The 22435-nt window shown below is 39.3% G+C and overlaps 4 protein-coding genes across 4 annotated transcripts; 3 read left to right on the top strand and 1 right to left on the bottom strand.

Annotated features, from left to right (window-relative positions):
• Nucleotides 1-13929: 13929 nt before the first annotated feature.
• LOC149053520 (uncharacterized) lies at nucleotides 13930-14619 on the top strand. Its single transcript, XM_089183194.1, has one exon. The coding sequence runs from the start codon at nucleotides 13930-13932 to the stop codon at nucleotides 14617-14619; it is 690 nt and encodes a 229-aa protein (XP_089039320.1).
• A 631-nt stretch (nucleotides 14620-15250) lies between these two features.
• LOC149053519 (uncharacterized) lies at nucleotides 15251-15883 on the top strand. The gene has a single exon (XM_089183190.1). The coding sequence runs from the start codon at nucleotides 15251-15253 to the stop codon at nucleotides 15881-15883; it is 633 nt and encodes a 210-aa protein (XP_089039316.1).
• A 1057-nt stretch (nucleotides 15884-16940) lies between these two features.
• LOC113683931 (uncharacterized) lies at nucleotides 16941-17822 on the top strand. The gene has a single exon (XM_027201221.2). It carries the CDS (start codon nucleotides 16941-16943, stop codon nucleotides 17820-17822), a length of 882 nt encoding a protein of 293 aa, XP_027057022.2.
• A 361-nt stretch (nucleotides 17823-18183) lies between these two features.
• On the bottom strand, nucleotides 18184-22188 carry LOC149053518 (uncharacterized). The gene is made up of 4 exons (XM_089183176.1): nucleotides 22149-22188; nucleotides 21343-21669; nucleotides 18881-19129; nucleotides 18184-18305 (listed from the first exon to the last, which is right to left on the bottom strand). The coding sequence occupies exons 1-4, from the start codon at nucleotides 22177-22179 to the stop codon at nucleotides 18184-18186; spliced, it is 729 nt and encodes a 242-aa protein (XP_089039302.1). The 5' UTR covers nucleotides 22180-22188.
• Between the last annotated feature and the right edge of the window lie 247 nt (nucleotides 22189-22435).

Raw genomic sequence — 22435 nt, 5'->3', positions numbered from 1 at the left:
CTTTCTCTGGTCTACTTGGTTTTCTTTAAAATGAGCTATGCCACTTTTTTGACTGAGGAAGCTTACCATTAGAAAACTTGTAAAAGGCGAAACTTAGAAGTGTAGTATTTGACAAGGAGATTGTGTAAAAAAAGAAAAAAAAAACCAGAGATAGAAAGGAAGTTTTGTTCAGAGCACTGACTTCAGAACACAATAACTTTAAAATAGAGGTCATAAGTTTTCTTTGATAATTTGCAGAACGAGCAAAATTAAAAGATCTAAAAAATTTAAAGATTCGTAAAGTAGTGTTCAGCAGAAGTGAGGACAGGGATGTAACACGGGGATAGGAGGGTGGTGTCTGAGGATGCACTTGACCCACACCCATACCCCATTTTACTTGCAGAGGAAATAAATTACATGTTTACGAAAATTAAACATTCCTACTTCGTAGCTGATATTTATTTGGAGCCAAGACAACGCTGCTCGTATCTGCTGGTTTTTTTTTCAACAATGCGTAATGGATTTGACGCGTTCCTTAGACAAAAATAAAACAGAGTCCAAACTTACAAATGTTCAAGCTCCGTGTTGCTACTGAAAATGCCTGATGGTAATTTCCTCAACTGGTTGCTGTCCAAAAACCTACCAAAAGTAATAGAAAGGGGGTGTCGGGTGTTGGAAATGTCCTTTTTTTTCTAAATTTTATAATCTTCTAACAAAGTCACATGTCCAAGAACCGATGTCTTCTTTTCAGAAATAGATAAGGAGACCTAGGGTAGCGTTGCGGATTAAAATTTGGATCAAAACTAATTGAGACTTCTAAGCACTAAAAACAACTGAATGCCTTACATATGCCTTTTCTCCCTCCTTTCATTACCCAGCGATGCAATACGTAAGGCTTGTCATTCAGAATAGTCTTCATCATGAACCAGGCGACATCGATTGCAGGGAGGGGAGGGAAAGATACCGCGACACAAATTATCTGGATAGTTTTGTTTTAGTTTACATACACAGTGTCTTCAGCACAAGTGATAATGCCATGTTCAAACTTATTTCAAATTGTTAAAAATTTCAAATTGTTTTCCTCTGAGACTCTCACAAACTTTTCTTCGATAGTTACAGTTTACAATCTTTATCCACGTGATGCCACGTGAGGAGGCCCGTGAAGAGAGTGGTGTTCAAGGTTAGAAACCAACATTTTAAGCATATTAATGGAAAAGCGGAAAAATTAAGCCTCAGAGAAAGATTGAATAATGTATGTTACGAGTGACGAAGGACTGTTGTCGGTCGCGGCGGACTGTTGTAGAAAAGAGAGATGGAGAAATCTTTGTCAGTCACCCAAAGCCAAATGTTTGTCATCTCACCTATTTATCGACCGAACGCTGACAGATCACAGCACGGTTATTTGTATCGAAATATCTGTTTCAGTAAAAATTGTTTTGTTTTAGGTGTTGATAAAACTTTCTTAGGTAATGTCCAGTCATATCTGTTTTGATATAATCCTACGTGTCGCAAAAACATTTGAACAGCATCACATAATAGGCTTCATGAGGTTTGAAGATACACTCGTTTTGTACCCCAAAATTAAGTCATTTCACCATATTAGGGCACTGGGAAGCAAAAGTGTAAGTAAGCACCAGAAATATTGTATTCTCCAGTGGCTTTCATAGATCCTGGATGTCGGGCAGTGTTCTTAGAAAGTAAGTCCAGCGATGTTCAAGCCGAAGGTGAAAGGCGTGGCATGCCTTTGATTATATCTGAGGAAACTCTACGAATTGAACTATTTCAGTGACCAAATCAGACACCATCTCATTGACAAATTGCTCTCGTGAGCCGATCGCCGCTCTTTAATGGTTCTTCCCTTCCATTGTCATATTAGTGTCTGTGTCCTTAAATATTTCTTTCACACTTTCTTTCTTGTCCCAGCACTTCTTGGCGTTTAAGAAGTAGCCAAAATCTGGACCCAGGGTACTCAACATGTTCCACCATCTCTTTATTTCTGTAGTGGAGCCGGCCCCACCCCCATCATTGGCGAACCAGCACTGCTTTGCTGTGGACCTCACCTGTAGATTCGTCCATAGAGGCTGGATACTAAGAGCACAAAGGGCCGTAGCGATCGGATCTCCCTTTGTGGTCTCTTCTTCTTAGTGGCGGGATCTCTTTACCGCCAGCGATAAGTTAGTAATTGTCACTACGTATTAGTCTTGAACGTACTTATAATGTTTACCTATGTTTTTATTGATTTTGAAATGCGTATATAAAAGCTGAGTTAGCATCCTTTTAGAGGAGTTTTCTTTTTGATTTCGAGTGGCCTTTTTGCCGCCAATTGTGCTCGGTGCGGCGATTGCGATATTCGCCAATCCCCGCGATCGGGGTATAAAATCGCCGATATCTGGCATGTCAGATATTGGCGGTTTAATTCGCCAGCATTCGCTAAGTCTCCCCGTTCCCGCGATTTTCTCGCCATTTTACTCTGGGAGTCGGCAGTAAAATTAACCAATCAAGTTGGGCGATATTATTACATGATTTTTCAAAATGGCGGAAGGCATCGAAAATTGTTTCTGAACCGAAGAAAAAGAGGTAAATTTGACCACACTGTGGTCAGAAAAGCCGTGCTTATTTGGTGTAACGTCGAGCGACTACGGTAATCGTCTCAAGAAAGACTCTGCGTTTCAATAAATCCATGTCTTTGACCATACTTTTCCATTGTCCCACTTTTAAGAACGCATCCTGGAGCGCTTTGGGTGCAAAAATTATGGCAGCAGCAAACAATTTTTTCGCTTTGCTGTCGCCATTCTGTTTGTTTATATTGGTTCGCACAATTTTTAAACGTTAGCCTATGGAACCTGGGATGAAGCGCCACATTGTCGCGATCGGCGAAAAAAATCGCCAAGTGTGTCCGCAGCTATCTGTGACGATCAAATTGGCTGCAATTGGCGCATAAAATCCCAAGGTGTTTCGCCGGCTTAAGGCAAAAGCTACTACGAACTTTGTGGCCATATTAAGGATGTTCTACTTCGGTTGATAAATCCACACCTACATCTGCAGCCGAATATTTATTTTGTGACGTAGATTCCAGGGGGGGGAGTTTAACATACCAAGACACAAATTGTCTGAATAATTTTTTTTTAACTTTACATACACAGTGTCCTCCCTGTTATTTTTATCTCTCAATGGATGGATTTGTTATTGAGAGACTCCAAAAAAATGATGTTATGCCTTAGTCTTCTTCTTGTCTCTCTAGGCCTCGTACAGTTATCGAAAATAAGTACCTTTCTTCACCTTACAATGAACGTTAAGTTCTATACTTTTCACTGGTGAGTACTTGTGACTCTTAGATCCTCATAAACTTGTCAGATTGAATCAACTCTTGGACGCAACAAGGTTCAACTGGGATGCTAGGATAAATTAGTAACCTGCCTATTTTAAATATGACAGGACTTTGTTTTGATATGTCACATAGAGGTTAAAGACTTTTTGATGTCACTCCATTGATGATGTATCGTTCATCTACGGCGTAACTAACAAACTCATCCTTTTTAGCAGATTCAAAACCAAGCACAATTGAACGACACAACGAAGCGCCCTTCTCTTCGGGTGGCAAAAAAATAGGCCTCTAGCAGTGGCCATCTCCCCCCTCCTCCTCCTTCCCTTTTCATAGAATGTTCTTTAACTCTTTTTCTTTCCATGACGTTGCATCTTATCTTTTCTTGCCTCATTAAATCCTATGAAATCGAAATTTATCGCATTTCAGTGACAAGGCAGCCGGTGTAGAGTCTGAGTGTTAAGGTTAGCAAACAAGGGCCCATCTTGTGGAAGAAAAAAGCAACCATAGCAATAATAACAATGATAATGATGAGAAAGATACAATTATGACACTACTTTCGAGTACTATCATATTTTATTTTATCGAAGTCACTCTTCCTGCCGGTGGTGGTAAATATGAGGGATGTTAATGTTTCGTGTTAAGTGTCGAGAACTGTCCTTGATTAGTGGTGCTTCTTCTTATTCTCATGTATATCTGTGGGTTTTTTGAGGCTCTAGGCTCTTATAGGACTCGGCATTTGGGTGGCAAACCCTGACATCAAAGAATGCCGATCATTTGTGCTCGCAGAATCCACGTGCACGAATGACTAGCCTTGTGCTTTGTTAGATCCCCTGTTCAGCTGTAATATCATCCACTGGCCAGTCATATTGTGGTTTGACAGCAGTACGGAACTCCTATTTAATCAGGTTGGCGCCCAAGTCTTGGAAAAGAGGTATTGACAGCCTTTTCCAGCTACTAGACTTATACCTTGTTTAAGATAGATTGTCGTTATATCGTACAATTCAACCTTGAAACTCGCATTCAAAAGAGTAAATACCGGAGTAAATGCACAGTGAATAGGACTTTTAGAGAGCCTTATCGAGAGACTTGAATTAATGATATCGTGCCTGAGTTTTCTTGTTGTCTCTCCACGCCCATCCGTTGGAAATAAGCGCATTTCATGCGCTTTACGTCATACGCTTAGTACTATAAGTTTCACCGGCGAGTACTTTTGACCAAAATCGGTCTGGAGATAAATTTTTCACGCAATAAGTTGCAACTCGACTGTTAGAATAATTAATAGCCTGCGTACTTAGAATGCGACCATAGTTTATAACCTTTGCGACAAAGTTTAATCATTGTTATACCTTAAATGTTACAACTGTCCCTCAACTTACCTGCTTATGTCCCCTTGACTTCTCTTTACAAATTCAGTAGGCCTGGAGTAAAACTATTAAAAAATACTCTTTACTTTTTTACTTACAGCTCTATTAGGTTGATATTGTTACTGAATATCTCTTTTGGCAAGTCCTCCAACTGGTTGTTGTGCAAGTACCTTTCAGCAAAAGACGACAGTTAGTATTTGTAACAAGTATTGAGTAGCTCTATCAATCTAAACGCATTATCATTATCATTATCATCAATATTTTGACCAGCTAGAGTTGTTTTTGAAAAACCGAACAAATCTATTTCTAAATCTCGCTCTTCGTTTGCTGATGTCTATAACAACATCCATCTCTGATTTCTTCAATTACATCCTTCTTAGGAGGAATCCCGATAAACACAATTGATTCCCTTTTTACCATTTGCGACTAATTTGTGGTAGGACTGCCAGGGAAAAGGCTAATTTCCCATGGTCACGGCAGAATAAAAGAGCCGCCAATAGTGTGTAATTTTACAACATTAGAACTGCAGTCATCTTTGAAAATAGGCTTCTGAGCTCTGAAGCTGATAAAGTTTTACAGAAATATCAATTTATAATTAAGACCGATAAGGAACAATCGTAACTGCAGTTTAAGTTGTCTCCAGTATTAGTACCATAACCGCAAACACAGAACTTTGGCTTACAGAGGATCTTACTTGAAGGGTTAATAATCTTTAGGGATGCATGAAACAGCTGTATAAAAATCTAAAGAACATTTCTGGACTCAAACCGAGTACTTCCACTTTGTTCTAAACCATTTTCGTATTTTGCCTAATGGTCGTATTGGGACTTGGTTCATAATCCACCGACAGCTCGTAAGCGTAAAACTGTAAACTCTAGTTAATTATTTGATAGCGGTACACATAGCACGTTCTTTAACTCTTTTTCTTTCCCTGACATTTCATTTTATCTTTTCTTGCCTTATGAAATCCCATCAAATCGAATATTGATCGCATTTAAATGACAGGAAGCTGGTGAATATTCTGAGCGATAAGAATGCCTAGCAAAGGCCCATTTTGATAAAAAAGAAAAAAATTGAAAATCAAAGTGTCAAATAAATGATACAACCACAGCTTTGACAACAGTGGTAATGATAACGATGGTATTCACAATAGCAGTTATGACACTACTTTCGAGTACAATCATATTTTATTCTTATCGAAGTCTCTCATTCTGCCGGTTGTGGTAAATATTAGGGATGTTAACGTTCCGTGTTCAATGTCGAGAACTCTCAGCTCATTATGTCGTTGTATGACAAATCCGCCTTGTTTACAAATCATGGTGTTGTCTACCGTACAGACTTGTCCGCATACACTCGTTGATACGTGGAGGGAATATCATCGACTGGCCAGTCATATTGTGGTTTGACAGCATTACAGAACTCCTGTTTAATCAAATTGGAGCCCATTTCTCAGAGAGGAAGTACTGTCAGCCACACCGATGACCCCTTTTCAGCTGCCAGGTCAAGCACCTTACCCTGGTTTCTTTGTGTTTTCCGTTGGTCAGTTGGTCTTTCGCAACTGATTACGTTGTGTGCCGACTACTAAGAGACTCGTCTAGTAGCTGGTGTGTTTAAGATGTTTGAGATGCTTAACTAGGTGCGTTGTCACTTTGACTGAGGAAGCGTACTCCCGCCTTGGATTTGCAATGCACCGGCCCCTCCTTGGTAAATACGAGCGCTGGATGTTAGTATCTAGCTGATTACACTTGCGTTTCGTTATCCCAGTAATAAGTCCCAGAGATATTACATTCTCCAATGGCTCTAATAGATCTTGATACTTTAGCAGTGTTGCCAGAAAATAAGTTCACCGATGTTTTAAGCCGAAGGTGGAAACGGCATAGTGTTCCTGTGGCTGTATCTAAGCGAACTTTGCCAATTAACCTATTTCGCTGACCCAATCAGGCACCTTCGCACTGACGAATTCCTCTTGATACTCTCGTGAGCCTATCGCCGTGTCCTGTTGTGCCTGCCATTGTATAATGTTATGTTAATGTCCTTTTCTTTAAATACTTCCTTCACACTTTCTGTCTTGTCCAGCTTTGCGAGAAACCGTCACTCCTCTTTGTTTGGAAAGAAGCCAAAATCTGGACCCAGGGTACTCCGCGTGCCCTACTATTTCATTTCTGTAATATAACCTATCCCATCAGCATCATTGGGGAAACGGCATTGCTCTGCTCTGGACGCCACCTGTAGACATTTGATCACAGGCTGGACGCTAAGAACAAAAAGAGCCATAGCGACCGGATCTCCCTGTGTGATCCCTTCTGCTCAGTGACAGGATCTTTTTACCGCCAGTGATAAGTTAATAATTGTCTTCACGTCTTAGCCACGAATGTACCTATAACGTTTACTTTTGTGTTGTTGTTTTTTTTTTTTTTTCGGTTTTTGTAATCGGTCCTTTGAGCATCACCACACGCATACAAAAGCTGAGTTAGTGTCCCTTTCAATTAGTTTTCCCTTTGATTTCGAGTGGCCTTGTCAATCTGGATCTCTTGATGTTTTTTGACTCTTGACCCTTGGCTCAAGCGTTACTGATTTGTGAGTTCCTTTGTAATTTTGTTTTTAGGTTACTTTTTATCGTTATGGGCAAACAATACAAAAGAACATATCTCTTTCATGTTCTGAATGAGGCTTAATAACGCATCCGCTAAGAAACTAAGATTTTTATCGATACTACCTTTTAGGACTAATTCAAATAAGATCGTTTGTCTTACAGAGGATCTTACTTGAAGGGTTAATAACCTTTGGGGACACAAGAAACAGCTCTATAAAAATGTAAAGAACATTTCTGAACTCAAAACCGAGTACTTCAATTTTCTTCTACGGCATTTTCTCGCCTTTTGCCTAATGGTTTCATTGAAACTTGGTTCATCATTCACTGACACCTCGCAAGCATAGAGCGGCAAACTGTCATAGTTGTTTATTTGACGTCGATGCCTAAATAATGCTTTTAACTCTTTTTCTTTCCCTGACGTTGCATTTGATCTTTTCTTGCCTCATGAAATCCTTCAAAATCGAACATGAATCGCATTTCAATGACAAGACAGCCAGTGAAGAGTCTGAGTGTTAAGGATACAAAACAAAGGCCCATTTTTATTGAAAGAAAAAAAATTTTTAATCACAGCAATTACAACAATGGTTATGATAAAAATAGCACTTCTGATAAGAATTATCCTCCGGTTGTGGTAAATATTAAGGGTGTAAATGTTCTGTGTTCAATATCGAGAACTGTCCTTGAATACTGTCGCTTCTTTTCATTCTCATGCATGCTGTAGATATTTTGTGGCTCTAGGCTCTTACAGGACATGGTATTTGGTTGGAAAACCCCGACCTCAAAGAATGCCGATGGTTGATGTTCGCAGAATCCATGTGCAACATTGATCAACCTTGTGCTTTGTTAGCTCCTCTGTTCAGTTGTTTTCTGCTGATGTCTTGAGGGAAGGGTTCGCCTTCAAATCGTTGCATACAACACATAAGAGTTCAGGGTCCAGGTCTCTCAGCTCATTATTTCATTGTACGAAATCATGACGTGGTCTAACGTAAAGACTTCCCCGCATACACATGTGGGCATGGGGATGGAATATCATCGACTGGCCAGTCATATTATAGTTTGATAGCATTACGGAACTCCCCTTTAATCTGGCTGACTACAATTGCGTTCCGTTATTGCAACAATAAGTAGTGGAGATATTGCATTCTTCAGTGGCTCTAGTAGATCCTGGTTCTTAGGAGGTAAGTCGACGGATATTTTAAGCCGAAGGTGAAGTCAGCACAGCATACCTGTGCCTCTTCTCTCAGCGAACTTTGCCAGTTAAACTACCTCACTCACCCAATCAGACACCTTCTCACTGACGTAATCCTCCTGATACTCCCGTGAGCTTATCACCGCGACCAGATGTATCTTCGCTTTTATTGTTATGTTAATGACCGTTTCCTTAAATACTTCTTTCTTGTTCGGCTTTGCGATAATCCAGCGCTTCTTGCCGTTTGAGAAGTAACCAAAATCTGGACCTAGGGTACTCAACATGTCTCACTATCTCTTCATCTCTGTAGTAGAACCTGTCCTTTCTGTATCATCGGCGAACGAGCACTGCTTTGCTGTGGATGTTACATGTAGACTCGTGATGAGAGGTTGGATGCTTAGAGCACAGATAGTCATTGCGATCGGATCTCCATGTGTGGTACTTTCTACTCAGTGACAGGATCTTTCTACCGCCAGTGGTAAGTTAATTATTGTCTCTACGTCGTAGTAACGAACGTACTTACAATGTTTACCTCTATCTTTATGATTTTGTAATCGTTCCTTTGTGCATCAACAACGCGCTTATAAAAGCTAATGACACAAAACGTCTCAATAGTTATATCAAAAGTTATAAACAGCGTGTTAAATTAAGCAGGTGCGAACTAGAACGCTATGTTCAGGTTTATAATGTCAGGTATGGTCATGGTTTAAAATAAAAATTGCGTTTAAAATAATTTGAGTCAGATTTCAAAAGAGATGATTAAGAGAAAACCGGCATATTTGTCTCCTGAGTAGGCTTTATGAAGCAAAATTTGCATGCCCTACAGTCAATGATATGTACACTGTGGCTTTGAACTCTCAAGCGGCAGATGGGTGAGGACGTTAGTCTACAGTCAGCTGTTCGATTTTACTCATGCATGGTCCTGCAAGTAGCTTGATGGCTTTGACACCCGTCCAGGTCTAATGGTCTGGTCTCGACTACTTGGGGCTTGTCAGGTGTTACAGAAAGTGACCGGCCAGTTCTTGGTTTTGCCGCTGTGGCTTCGTCTAGTTGTTGGGTCATATTGTGGCGTCTGCTAACGGGGGTGCTTGAGGCTCGTCTGGAGTAACTCGGATGGATGACTGCTGGGAGATCATCTTTTGTATCAGGGAAGCCATCCAAGATTGTTCTTTTCAGCCCTTGTAAAGTTGGGTCATAAAATGTCTCTCTCTGGGTTTCATTGAGTCGGTGATCTGGAACGGAAAGGAAGTGGTTCGTATGAGTGCGATCACAGTCCTTCATGAAAGCTCTCGATAGATAGCCGGCCGGCAGCATACCTCTCCTAGGCTTGTAGCTTGTCTCGTAGTCATACTGCTGAAGTGGTAACAAGGCACTCTAGCTTCTTGGGTGCTGATGCTAAGGGCCTCTGCATAATAAAGACCAGGGCTTTTTGATCAGTCCGCAGAATGACTTTCTTAACAAAAAGATATTGGTGGTTAAGCTCCATGCCAAAGACCGGGAACTAAAATTTTTTCTCAATCTTAGAATACTTCCTCTCTGCCAGCGAGAGTGTCTCTGGTTCATCATGCTGCATCAGTAAAAAGTCAAGTCTATTCTTGGACGCGTCTCCCTGGCCCTCTGTTGGGTCACCCTTTCTGAAGTAGTTGAGTTCTGGTGCTTCCATCAACAGCGTCTTTGATCTCTTCGAAGGCATCTCTCTGGTCATGACTCCAGATCCACTCACATTCTTGCATGTCAGTCTCACTCTATTGAGACTGAAATTTGTTTAGCGCTCAAAAACTGTTTTCGTCTTGTCAAGCAGTAAGTATTCCACGTCTTTAATACTTTATCGATTCTACCTTTCTCTTCTTAGAGACAAAGGGGAAACCAGACTGTATATCGAGGGCTTCTGACGCGATATATGTGACGGAAGACACTACTCGATAGATGTTCAGCTTGAAGTGTAAATCGAGGGTAAATTACATGTTTGACAGGTTTGATGGCCTACTAGCTCAAAAACGCATGGTTCCACAAGGTCACGATATCACGCACCACAGTCCTATCATTACAAGACCTTCCTACAATTTGGGAGGGAAAACAACAAATCGTGCATAATTTTATGCAAGTCGAAGTTCATACTCTGCATTAGATGTTTTTTATAGTTATCCCAAAAATCCTTCTCGATTTTCTTTAATTGAGAAATTGAAACTTGCGAACGGTATCTACACTTGGTTACAAGCAGATTTATTGAAAATGAAGAAAACCTGACTGATGGGTATACCTCTCGACAGCCTCGCTTAATCAGTATTCTAGCATAAATAACGTTTACCTTTTTTATACAGATTCTCGTTTTATTGTGGAATTTAAACTTGCAACCCGCATTCAAAAGTGACGATCACACCCTCTGGACAAAATGCACAGTGAATAGAACTCTTAGAGAGCCTTATTGAGAAATTCGAATAACTAATATCCTGTCTGAGTTTTCTTTTCATCTATCGAAATCAAGGACGATTGAATGACAAAACGAGACGCACTTCCTATTGGGTAGAAAAACTACGCCACCAACGGCAATTCCTCCACTCTCCCCTTTTCCCACCTCGACACTGTAAAGGGAATAAGGCTGAGAAGTGCTCAAATGGGTTTCTATATATTAATTATTAATGATTTATCCGATTTTATTGGGGTAAATCATTACCAAGAAATTAGAAACTACATCCTTCCTGCATGTAAGATGGATTCAATAGAAGTTTTATAGATGGATGCTTTCCAATGTTTATTCACTGGATGATATTTTATAGAAGCTTTTCTTCGTTTTACTGGGTTTTCTTTTCAACCTGACTGACCAGTTTTTGTGCGAAGAAACCTATCATCGAAAACTTCTTGCGAAATTTAGGAGTGTAGTAATTGAGAAGGGGAAACTAGGAAGTGACTGAGGAAAATTTTAAAATTGCTGTAAATAGCTGCTTAGTTCTGATGATATTCTTGCCGAGAGGGGATGAATTTTATGCGTTTTTACTTAAATAAGGCAACAACCTTACAAGTAAGTTAGCTGGACGTTGTTATTGGAAATACCAGATAGCAATCTCTTTAACTGGTTGTTTCGTAAGAACATACCAAAATAAATTCAAAGTAGGGTTAACAACATCGTTTTTGTAAATAAAGTTATGTCAATAAATTTGTATGCTCAGAAATGTTTTTCACTCATTGTTTGCCTGCCACAGCTGAGTCATGTCACTGAAGACAACCTAGGTTCTACACTCTACAGCAAAAGTTTTCTTGTAAGCACTTTGATTGGTTCATTTACTCTCTGTTTTCACTTTTCATTTTCGGTGCCTCTATCTGATCAGAACTATGAATGTTTACTTTAAAAAAAAGTCAGCCTGCTCTGATCTGCTGGTATCTTGCCCAGTGCGCGATAGATTTTTTAGGCATTTTTTACAAAAAGAAGGATGAGTCCTAACTTACAGGAAGGACAGCTTGGTATTGTTACTGAATATGCCTGATGGTAATTCCTTCAACAGGTTGTTGTTCATTTCCCTGCCAAGAATTGATAGAGGGTGTTGTTCATTGCCATGTATTCGATAATTACGTTAAATTAAAGTATATATCCGGTAATGCTGTGCTTTATTGCACGCTTTCATATGGAGGCTCAGACAAATATATGTAATCCTTCCTTCTCTATATGAATGTAGCCTATTTTTTGCTTAAATAGAACTGTAAGTGAGCATGTTCCATTTTCACGTTGAGTATTTTTTAATTTTTGGAGACTGTGCCTTAGTTCTTAGATTTGCGAGGGTATTGATTAAATACCATGAACATTAAAAAAGCAGGGAGGGTAGAGGGGATTTCGCAATCTCTATCGGGGAGGATCCCCAAATGAAAAAGATTTATCGGGTAGTTATCATTGTACGGGTGAGAGTGGTGCTGCGAGGAATTGTGTTCGGAACCAATTTCCAACGTTTCTATAAGTCCGGGGGAGGTTATCCTAAGGGTTGATTAAAGAATATTGTCCTTCGCAGGACTACCCTCATCCGGACGATTAGGCTACAAGGTCACACGTTAGTCCGTGTCACTGACACAGTGACTGAAGAAATGAGTTCAAGTACACTTGAGGTGTTCAAATAAAGGTTGGGCGGAGCTAGTCATGATTTTTAGGAGCTAGAAAGACTCAACATTATAACTGCAAATTACTCGGAAAGGAGTCCTTTCGTTCACCATTATTCACATTCCTATCAAGAATCCTCACAAATGAGTTTGACACGGATAATAAATAGTCTTGGCTTACAGCAATTCCAGCTGGGTATAATTACTGAAGATTCCTTGGGGCAAGTCTCTCAGCTTGTTGTTGTTCAAGTACCTATCAAGATAACGTTAGAAACGTGTAAAGTACATGCTGAATACAACCGTTACGATAAGAATGACACCTGAACGTTTAACCTCTTCATTATGAAAACTATAAGGAGGTACATAAAGAAAGTAACTAATAAATTACCGATATCGTATCTTGAATCATAGTTTACTCTCGTCAGCCTAATGACCCATCAAGTACACTTGAGGTGTTCAAATAAAGGTTGGGCGGAGCTAGTCATGACCCATCACCGCCGGATATTTTGCCACTTTCTGAAGAGTAGGGTTATTAAAAGTAGTGGTAGTCCAATTGAATGGAAAGATAGCCCATCGCCGGGAACTTCATCAATATTTTTTGTAGTTTCTTAGTTTCGCAATATCTATTTTTGACCCCTGGCTGGAGAGTATGCCTTTCTCAAAAACACTATACATTGATCTGGCCAGGGCTTAAACCCGGACCTGTCATTGTGTAGTCAAACACCCACACCAGTGGGCCACTGAGCTTTGCAATGTTAAGAGCAGCACTAGCAATTGGCTCATGCAGCGGTTCCTATGATTAGCGTTCTTTTACTCCCTTTGGTATTGAGCAATTGTTTTATGGTTCAAATTTTATTGATCGAAGAATTTATTCCTTATCTGTAGTCTTCGTATAAATAATGTTTTGTATCCCAGACATCAAGATAGTTATATTGATTTCTGCTCACCGGTGAAAGTGAAAAAGTAGCGCAAACTAAGTTCATCGCAACGTTAACAGACAAACAAAACTGAACTGATGAGTTTATTTTTTCACTTTTATTTCAGTGACGTATTATTGAACAATTCCAGCTCTGTATAATGCAACCTTCGTTGAAATTAAAAGTTAAAACTTAAGTTGAGTTTAGATTCTTCGTAAGCGTGGCTTGACAACTTATTGCACTCTTTGATCAACCCGATAAAGCAAATCCCTCATTTCCCACTTTGTTATTATACTACGCGCTGAGTGTGTCATAAATTATGTTTTTTAACTACATCACAATGCGCGTGACATGTAATTAAAACAACAACAATAAAGGAAGAAGACGTTACGTTTATTCGTCTTATTTTGTCGTTACAACATTAACAGTTGTAACATTGGTGCCAACATTGGTGTGGTGACCAGCGCGGACAAGATATAATGAGTGAAGAAGAAATAAAGAAATGGAGATCCATCCGAGGAGCATACAAGGGACACTGCACCCAAGACTTCAAAAGAGCAGAAAAACTAATAACTTCGGAGACTCCAGACCAAACAAAATTGGAGGCACCGGTAGACAGGCTCACGCGAAGAGCCGAAGAAATAGCACGCATGGATGCCAAAATCGTGATGTCCTTGGAGACAGAAGAGGACATTCAACTAGACACAGAAACGGCGCTGTCGTTCCAAGACGACATATCATACTGGCAATTCAAAATCGGACGACTCTTTAAGAGCAAACAAGACACGCCCGTGAGCCAATTCCATTATAGTAGTTTAAAACAAGAACCCGCCCCACGAATGCACATCAATTTACCTAAAATAAACATAAAATCATTCGGAGGAGACCCACTTCAATGGCTCACATTCTGGGACAGCTTTAGCGCAGCTATCGATAAAAATCACGGACTAAGCGATATTGAAAAAATGAATTTCTTAAATGGAATGCTTAAGGGAGAAGCGGCGCGCGCTATCTCTGGACTGCCACTGACTGAAGAAAATTGTAAAAAAGCAATTGAGGTATTACAGGAGCGCTTCGGCAAACCACAAATTTTGACGAACGCTTACATGGAGTCCTTATCCAAGATCGACGCGCCACCAGCTGACACCAAAAATCTCAGAACGTTTTAAGACACCTGCGAGGCAAACATTCGCGGTTTAGAGGCACTTGGAGTAAAAACGGAAACTTATGGAAGCTTATTGATTCCCATTCTTCTATAGAAAATACCCGAAGAAATTCGGTACTCAATATTCAGAGCTGACCCTTCAGCGGACAGTTCCCTAAACAGATTGAGAATCGCCATGCGACAGGAAATCTAAACTCGCGAGAAGGGCCATATGTCCTCTCCAAAACCAACCACAGAGGACGAAGTGCTTGTGCCAACAGCTGGTGCGCTACTAACCGGTACACAACAACGACGACACGGAACTTACAACGGCAAACAAAAGACACCTAGGCCTTGCACGTACTGTGCAGGAACACATCGACCTGAAAAGTGCGACAAGATTAAAACAGTAGAGGAACGACGATCCCTACTTCAACGCCAACAGCGCTGCCTTAACTGTCTTGGTCTCAACCACACAAAAATCCAATGTTTCTCAAAGGGGCGATGTATGATATGTAAGAAAAAAACACCACACTTCAAATTGTGATGAAAACCAAGAAAATACAACCCAAAGCGCTTCTAGTCAAATAAAGGATGACAAAGGGCCGAAGAATGATCAACTATCAGCGGATTCCGTGTCAAAGAACAGAACCCACATGGGAGCAACGCATGTACTCCCTTCTAAAGCTCGTATCCTGATGCAATCCGCCGTTACGAAAATAAGTGGAAACAATAAAAAGTACTATCAAGCTCGCATCCTATTTGACACAGGATCACAAAGAACCTTTATCACTCAGGAGATGAAACACAAACTTAAGTTAGGAACAATGGGAAGCGAACTGTTAGATGTGACGACATTCGGTACACTTCAAGGCAATAGAAAAACATACGACCTTGTGGCATTGACATTGTCAACAGAAGTAGAAAATATCAAAATAACAGCCCTAGTAACTCCAGTTATTTGTCAACCACTATCGGCAAAGGTGAAAAATTTACAGATACCGCCGGAATTACAAGGACTTAAACTTGCTGATCCTTCACATGCATCAGAAAATCTTAAAGTAGACATCATTATTGGAAACGACTATTACGGTCAACTGATCACCGGAAAAGTAATTAAAACCCAAAACGAAGCCTTAATCGCTATGGAAAGCAAATTTGGATGGCTTCTCTCAGGTCCCATTTACGAAGGGAAGAACAGTCAAAACAATTTAACCACCCTATGTCAAAGGGTAGAAATCATGCCAGTAGAAGACGAAAAGCTCGACAATCTACTAACCAAGTTCTAGGAAATCAACCAAATACCAGAAGAAAACAAACAAGACTAAGAAATCATCAGAAAGTTTCGAGAAACTAGCTGGTTTAACGAAGCAACCGGTAGATATAACGTAAAACTTCCATGGAAGCTAAACAAACACGATCTACCAGCCAATTACAATTTGAGCAAGAGCAGACTGAACAGCTTACAAAACAGTCTAAACAGGAAAGACCCAGAACTTATAACGAAGTATAACGAACAACTCCTTGAACAACTTAACCTCGGGTTCATAGAAAAAGTTCAAAACCTCGATCATCACGAAGGTGTTTTACACTACATGCCACACTTCCCAGTTTTCAAATCAGACAGCGCGACAACAAAAATGCGAATAGTCTATGACGCTTCTGCCAGAGTGTCACCTAAATCTCCGAGCCTCAATGATTGTCTACATACAGGAACAAATCTGATGCAAGATTTAACAGGCATTCTCTTAAAATTCAGAACACACAAAAAGGCCTTCTCTGCAGATATAGAAAAGGTCTTCTTACAGATCGAACTGAACTCCCTAGACAAGGACGCAACGAGATTCCTGTGGCTTAAAGATCTGCCTCACGACACAAAATTTCCTATCCTCATACCAAAGGACAACTTCTTAACTACACTCATCGTCCAATCTATGCATAAGCAGGTCATGCATGGTGGAGTACGAGAAACATTTACTAACATCAGACAAACATATTGGATACCTCAAGGTCAAAAACTCGTAAAAAGAATCATATAAAAGTGCATAACATGCAGAAAAGTCGAAGGACCACCCTTTCGCTCTGTACCTACACCACCGTTACCACAATCAAGAGTCCAACAATCAAAAGTCTTTCAATTTACAGGGATCGATTACGCAGGACCTCTATATGTCCGCGACCAGGCAAATCAAACCTCATCTAAAATGTACATATGTCTTTTCACATGTGCGGTAGTGAGAGCCGTACACCTTGAATTAGTAGAAGATCAGACCACCGATGCCTTCCTTAGAGCATTCAGACGATTCATAAGCCGTCGAGGAGTTCCGGAGTGTATCATTTCAGACAATGCAAAAACCTTCAAAGCCGGAGCTCAAGAACTTCAAACAATCAAAACTCAAATCCTTGGCTCATCACAACATAACATGGAAATTCATAACTGAAAGAGCTCCGTGGTGGGGAGGATTTTACGAGCGGCTTCTTGGTCTAATGAAAAGATGTTTAAAGAAAAATCTGGGGAAAGCCTGCCTAAACATGATTGAACTAAACACAATACTTACTGAAGTAGAAGCAGTGTTAAACAGCCGACCCTTAACATACCCTTACACAGACATCAACGATGCCTCTCCTCTGACGCCATCACATTACTTATGTGGATTCCGTCTCCTAACATTACCGGACACGAATGCTAAAGAAAACGAAGCAGATCTAGACTATATTCCATCTGAGATGTCAACAAAAGCACTGACAAAAAGGGCTCAGTATCAGAAAACACTAATAAAAGCCTTCTGGACACGATGGAAAACTGAATATCTGACAAGTCTGCGAGAACATCACACTTGTCGAAAGAGAATATTAAACAAAAAGGCGGTTGCTATTGGAGATGTTGTTCTCATACACGATAACACACTACGAAACCAATGGGAAATAGGTGTGGTAACTAGCCTACACACGGGGAAAGATGAACTCGTAAGATCTGTATCTCTAAGAGTACCTTCTGGAAAGGAACTATCACGAACTATAGAGAAACTTTATCCGTTAGAGATGTCAGACATACTGACTAACGAAAACATAGAAAAAGCTCCTGAAAATGATATACAACGTCCTCCTTTACGACTTGCCGCTCAGAAGGCAGCACAGAGAATCAAGGAACCTTCATTTTGTCGTTACAACATTAACAGTTGTAACAGGGTGTTCAGTTCGCACGGTTCAGGACATACGCGTTACTAGTTTTAAGAGAGGATCAAGTAAAGTGACTGAATCCCACATGTAAGCCTTATTCTTGAACTTATCTCTCTTAAACTATTTTAAGATCACACCCTTCCTTGTAGATTCTAGGAGGATATAGCTAATCCAACGTAGAACATCGTGCACATTAAGAATTCCCACGACTCGACTACAAGTTACGGTACATTTACATTGTCCTGGGGCTGTCCTAATTGACTTGAGTCTTGCAACAACATGAAAGTAATTCCTTTGAGAATAAGGCCTACAATAGCATAAGAGGAATTCCTCTAAGAATATGGCTTTTAGTGCAGAAGCATTCCTCCGCGTCAATATTTTCTTGGTGTTTATAACTTTTTAATTACACTCACAATTTTGACATGGCAGGCGGAAATTTCCATGGAATTGAATTAAAGCTTTTTCCACTACAATTCACACTTAACACCATAGTTTGGTGGAAGACGTCACATTCGCAAGGTTGTGGGCACTCTAAAATGAGGCAAGAATGATTGGCCGTTAAAATTCGTCAACAAAGGCTCCAAATTTTGTAAGACTTAAGTCAGTTGTTTGGGCAACGAAGAATATTTCACTTTGATAGAACATTACTGTAAAATCAAAATTACCAAGATTAAACGAGCACTTCAGAGTTACGATGTAAATTAACTGATCATAAGTCAAAGATGAAAACTGGATTGAAAACACGAACTTCTGGTACACTCTATGCAGGCGCCAAAATCGACAAACTGGTATGGTAACTTCACTTGAAATAGAAACAAGTTTAAGCGTACAAATGTGAATTTCCTTTGGTTATCATCATATACGCCTTCACCTTCACAAGATAACTATCATACCAATAATTAACATTCAAACCTAAAAACAACATACAAGTTAAACTAAAGGGATATAGAAAGATTACTTTTGAAAGGTGAAATAAGATCCAAGCACCAAAGTAGCTTAAAGGTTTTTTTGGGTGCTTAGAATTTTGAGCAAATAAAAAAGTAGAGGTTTAGACAATCCAATTATGAAAAGTGCTGATATACATCAACAAAACAATAAAACCTCACCTTCAATTCTAAGGCTGATGTTCCTTCTTGACACCTCTCCATCTCCTCTTACCTCGCAGCTGTAATTCACGTTGTTTTCCGATGTTACTTTAAGCCGAAATGTTATGCTGGTACTATTTTGAACAGTGACACCATCTTTTCTCCATACAATGTATGGAGCCGGCGCACCTTTCACTGGGCACCACAGTTTAGAGGTTCTGTTCAAAAATACATACTGCGTCTTTGGAGCTTGGTCCATCGTAGGATTGACTGTATCAGTTTCAAAAAATAATAATAATAATGTAAGAATGATTATGGTGCATGTTTTCAGAATACCTTAGAAACAGTATGGACGTGATAATCTTTTCCATTCGTCTGTGTTTAAAACTAGAATGTGAATGAAGGAAGATGAAAAGGAAAAGAGTCCACATGTGGAAAGAAAAAAGAAGCCTTGCTTTCAGCAAAAGAGGTAAAGAAATTCGTCGCGGAATGGCGAAATAATCTCATCAAAACGGATAAATCCTCGTAACTTGGGCAGTTTTCGCTGCTAACAGTCGATCACTAAACAGTCAACTAAAAAATTGCCGTTCAGCAGAATTGAGCTAAAGGTCTATCACAGGTTACTGTTAAACAGTTACCGCAAATCGTGTTTGTGCAAGGAGTCTCCTGAGATTCTGCAAGACGCTTTTATGTTTCTATTAGGAGTTAGCATTCTAAGTTTTTCAGAGTTTCCACATAACTTGACATGTGGTTACCCAAACGCGTGAACTGTTGGGAAAACCTTGGAAGCATAAAACAGTCTACGTCGTTTGCATGCCAATGTGTATTTCTTTGAAGAGTCAATAGAGTATGTAAACTTCACTAATTGCCTTGAAATTTGGTCCGAAGACTCTTAAGATACTAACCTAAAAGACTTTGTTAGGGAATTGCGTTTTTCAAAATGGATCTCCCGCAATGGCCTCCGTCGTAATGCAAATCGGTTAAGTTTTCATCGGTAAACTTGACAGATAAATTGCAAAGCCTATAAGAATATCGAAATGTCTCACACAATTTTGAAGACCAACCCCTCAGTATTGAAATTGTTCAGAAATTTTCATTCGTGCAGTCAGATGTGATATCGTCCATTTCGAATTGTTGCGCTCTTTTGGTCTAAGATTAGATCGAGCTAAAACGTCATCACACTAGTGAATTAATTAGCTACTTATCTAATATGTATATAAGGAGGTATGTTCTTCATTGAATAAAGTTCTGTCTGACGAGCGCTTAGGCGCGAAACTCAGAGTCACAGAGAATCGATGCGTCCTTTTTAATTCTTTAACTTATGTATATATATATATATATATATATATATAAAGAAAGATATATATATATATATATATATATATGCAGTTAGATATAGCTCTTTGGCATACAAAGCTTTGCTTTCATGTCCAAATTGAGCACTCTACTAGGATGAGTCATTGCTGCTAGCATTGCGCATGCTAACTAGTTTTTCTAGTTTGAGCACTCTGGCATGGCTTAGATGATCCCACGTGTGAGATCACTTGTGGTGGCTATATGACCTTACCTCCATCCTAGCATCAGCACTACACTGTAGAGGACCAGAAGGCCGAAACAATACTGTCTGCAGTTAGTTATAGATAGATAGATAGATAGATAGATAGATAGATAGACACATACATACATACATACATAGATACATACATACATGGATACATGCATATATAGACAAAAACGTTGCAAGTTTGAAAGTACTTGATATGTATATATTTTTTCTTTTCTAATCAGGAATAGACACTTTTTGATGAATAAACAAAGGCATATATATATTCATATGTAATTTCAAATTGCAGCGTTTTTGAAAACGGGTGTACATATATATATATATATATGTACAGGCGTTTTGAAAACGGGTGTACATATATATATATGTATGGAACACTTTTTACATAACAAACGAACTCACGACTTTAACAATAATGTTACCATAACCATTATAGAGCAAATCCGAAAAGATCATTTAGAGACTGACAAAAAGAAAGAAGTTCTTAGAGAAAGAGAGATTTTTTGGCAAAGAACATTAAACTCCTTTCAGCCATATGGACTAAACAAAAGAACTGGATAAAGCTTTTACGCGAAAACCTTTATAAAGTTTTAGGTACATAAATTGTTTATAACATACGTTATAACGGTTTTAAAACTGTTTACCAATTAGAAACACTAATTGTTTACGAGAGATTTTACTCAGCATTTAATTAAGCAACATGCACTATACTACGTCACACAATTAACCAATTACGACTCTGTAACAATTGCATGTTAAGGCCCCTGAGGAAGGCAAATGCCGAAACGCGTCGGGTCTTTAATAAAGCGTTGAAAACGGAAGCACATTCTCCATTGTGCAAATTATATATATATATATATATATGTGTGTATATATATATATATATATGTATATAGATTTATTGAAAGAAAGATCATGCCTGTTTCATTGATGGATCTGGCGGTATAGAATACAGAGATATAGTTATAGAGATCTGTCCGGATAAATTTTAACCACATGTATCGTCCACTGGATCGCACTACTCCAGTTCCGTAATCTCCACAGAATTCACCAAGAAGATTTGTTGCCTGATTACGGCCATCACGAATTTCAAGATTAAATCCCCATAGACAGGTTTGTGGAAAGTAGCTGCGTATCGTAAAGTTTAGTTCCACATAATGTCCCCGTGGAACTAAAATAATTTTTTTTCCATCGAATTCCTGCACTCGTTCCCAGCTTTGTGCTTGCTTATCATATTCCAACAAACCTGGAATAACTGCAACAAATCAATTAGTCTGGTTTCAACAAAAACAATTAATTGTTATTAGATTTTAGACCATTAGAAAAATCTTAATAAAAATACACTTTCCTTTTTTTTATCCTCCGCACAGGAGAGAGTAAAGCAGTACCTACAAATCGACCTCTGCTTGAACTGGGACAAAAGACCCACAAAACGAATGACGATTTCCAAACTTCAAGGTTTCAACTTCAATGGAATTTTAATGCGCCCATTTCACATGCACAGTTTAAGTTGTATGATACACTCATATTAAAGAGAGATAACGATCTCTTTCTCATCTTTAAGCAGATGCTATCTTCGTTCATCCTTTAAGTCTTCAATACCTGTATTCCCTTCCCAGTGGCGCCCATCCCACCCATGGGGCCTCCCCTCCCTCAAAATTAGAAAAAAAAATTTAGAAGGCTTAAAAATTTTAGATAATGGTTGTAAACAACCGAGGCGCTTACAGAAAACAAGGATGAAACACCAGTTGGCCATTGAAGATACCATCACAATGTTGTGAGCTGAAGAAGAAAAGTTGATATGCTTAATTTTCTTTCTGATTGTGAATTTAAATATCTATCCTTTTAGTAGCCATCGGTTGTTAACATTGCCAACCAAAATTTGTGTACTTGTTTAGAACTCGTTTAAGAGTTCTATTCAGGCACAATTATAAAAAGCGTTAGTTAATATGCTTCCATAAGTCCTGAAGCAATCGGTATCCGTCGAAGCCGATGATTTAGCCTTCAGTTTT

This window comes from Pocillopora damicornis, chromosome 1 (assembly GCF_964200805.1).
Source record: "Pocillopora damicornis chromosome 1, jaPocDami1.2, whole genome shotgun sequence".
Taxonomy (NCBI): domain Eukaryota; kingdom Metazoa; phylum Cnidaria; class Anthozoa; order Scleractinia; family Pocilloporidae; genus Pocillopora; species Pocillopora damicornis.
The sequence above is the reverse complement of the archived record's forward strand: the minus strand, read 5'-3'. Positions and strand labels throughout refer to the sequence as shown.

Bases quoted from the DNA above. Each gene is read 5' to 3' on its own strand.
- LOC149053520 (XM_089183194.1), top strand. From the start codon at position 13,930: ATGAGTGAAGAAGAAATAAAGAAATGGAGATCCATCCGAGGAGCATAC.
- LOC149053519 (XM_089183190.1), top strand. From the start codon at position 15,251: ATGGGAGCAACGCATGTACTCCCTTCTAAAGCTCGTATCCTGATGCAA.
- LOC113683931 (XM_027201221.2), top strand. From the start codon at position 16,941: ATGCAAAAACCTTCAAAGCCGGAGCTCAAGAACTTCAAACAATCAAAA.
- LOC149053518 (XM_089183176.1), bottom strand. From the start codon at position 22,179: ATGGCCAACTGGTGTTTCATCCTTGTTTTCT. The intron at 21,670-22,148 runs GTAAGCGCCTCG...CAGTTATTCCAG, and splicing joins GTGTTTCATCCTTGTTTTCT to GTTTGTTGGAATATGATAAG. The intron at 18,306-18,880 runs GTGAGGTTTTAT...GCCTCATTTTAG, and splicing joins CATCAGCCTTAGAATTGAAG to AGTGCCCACAACCTTGCGAA.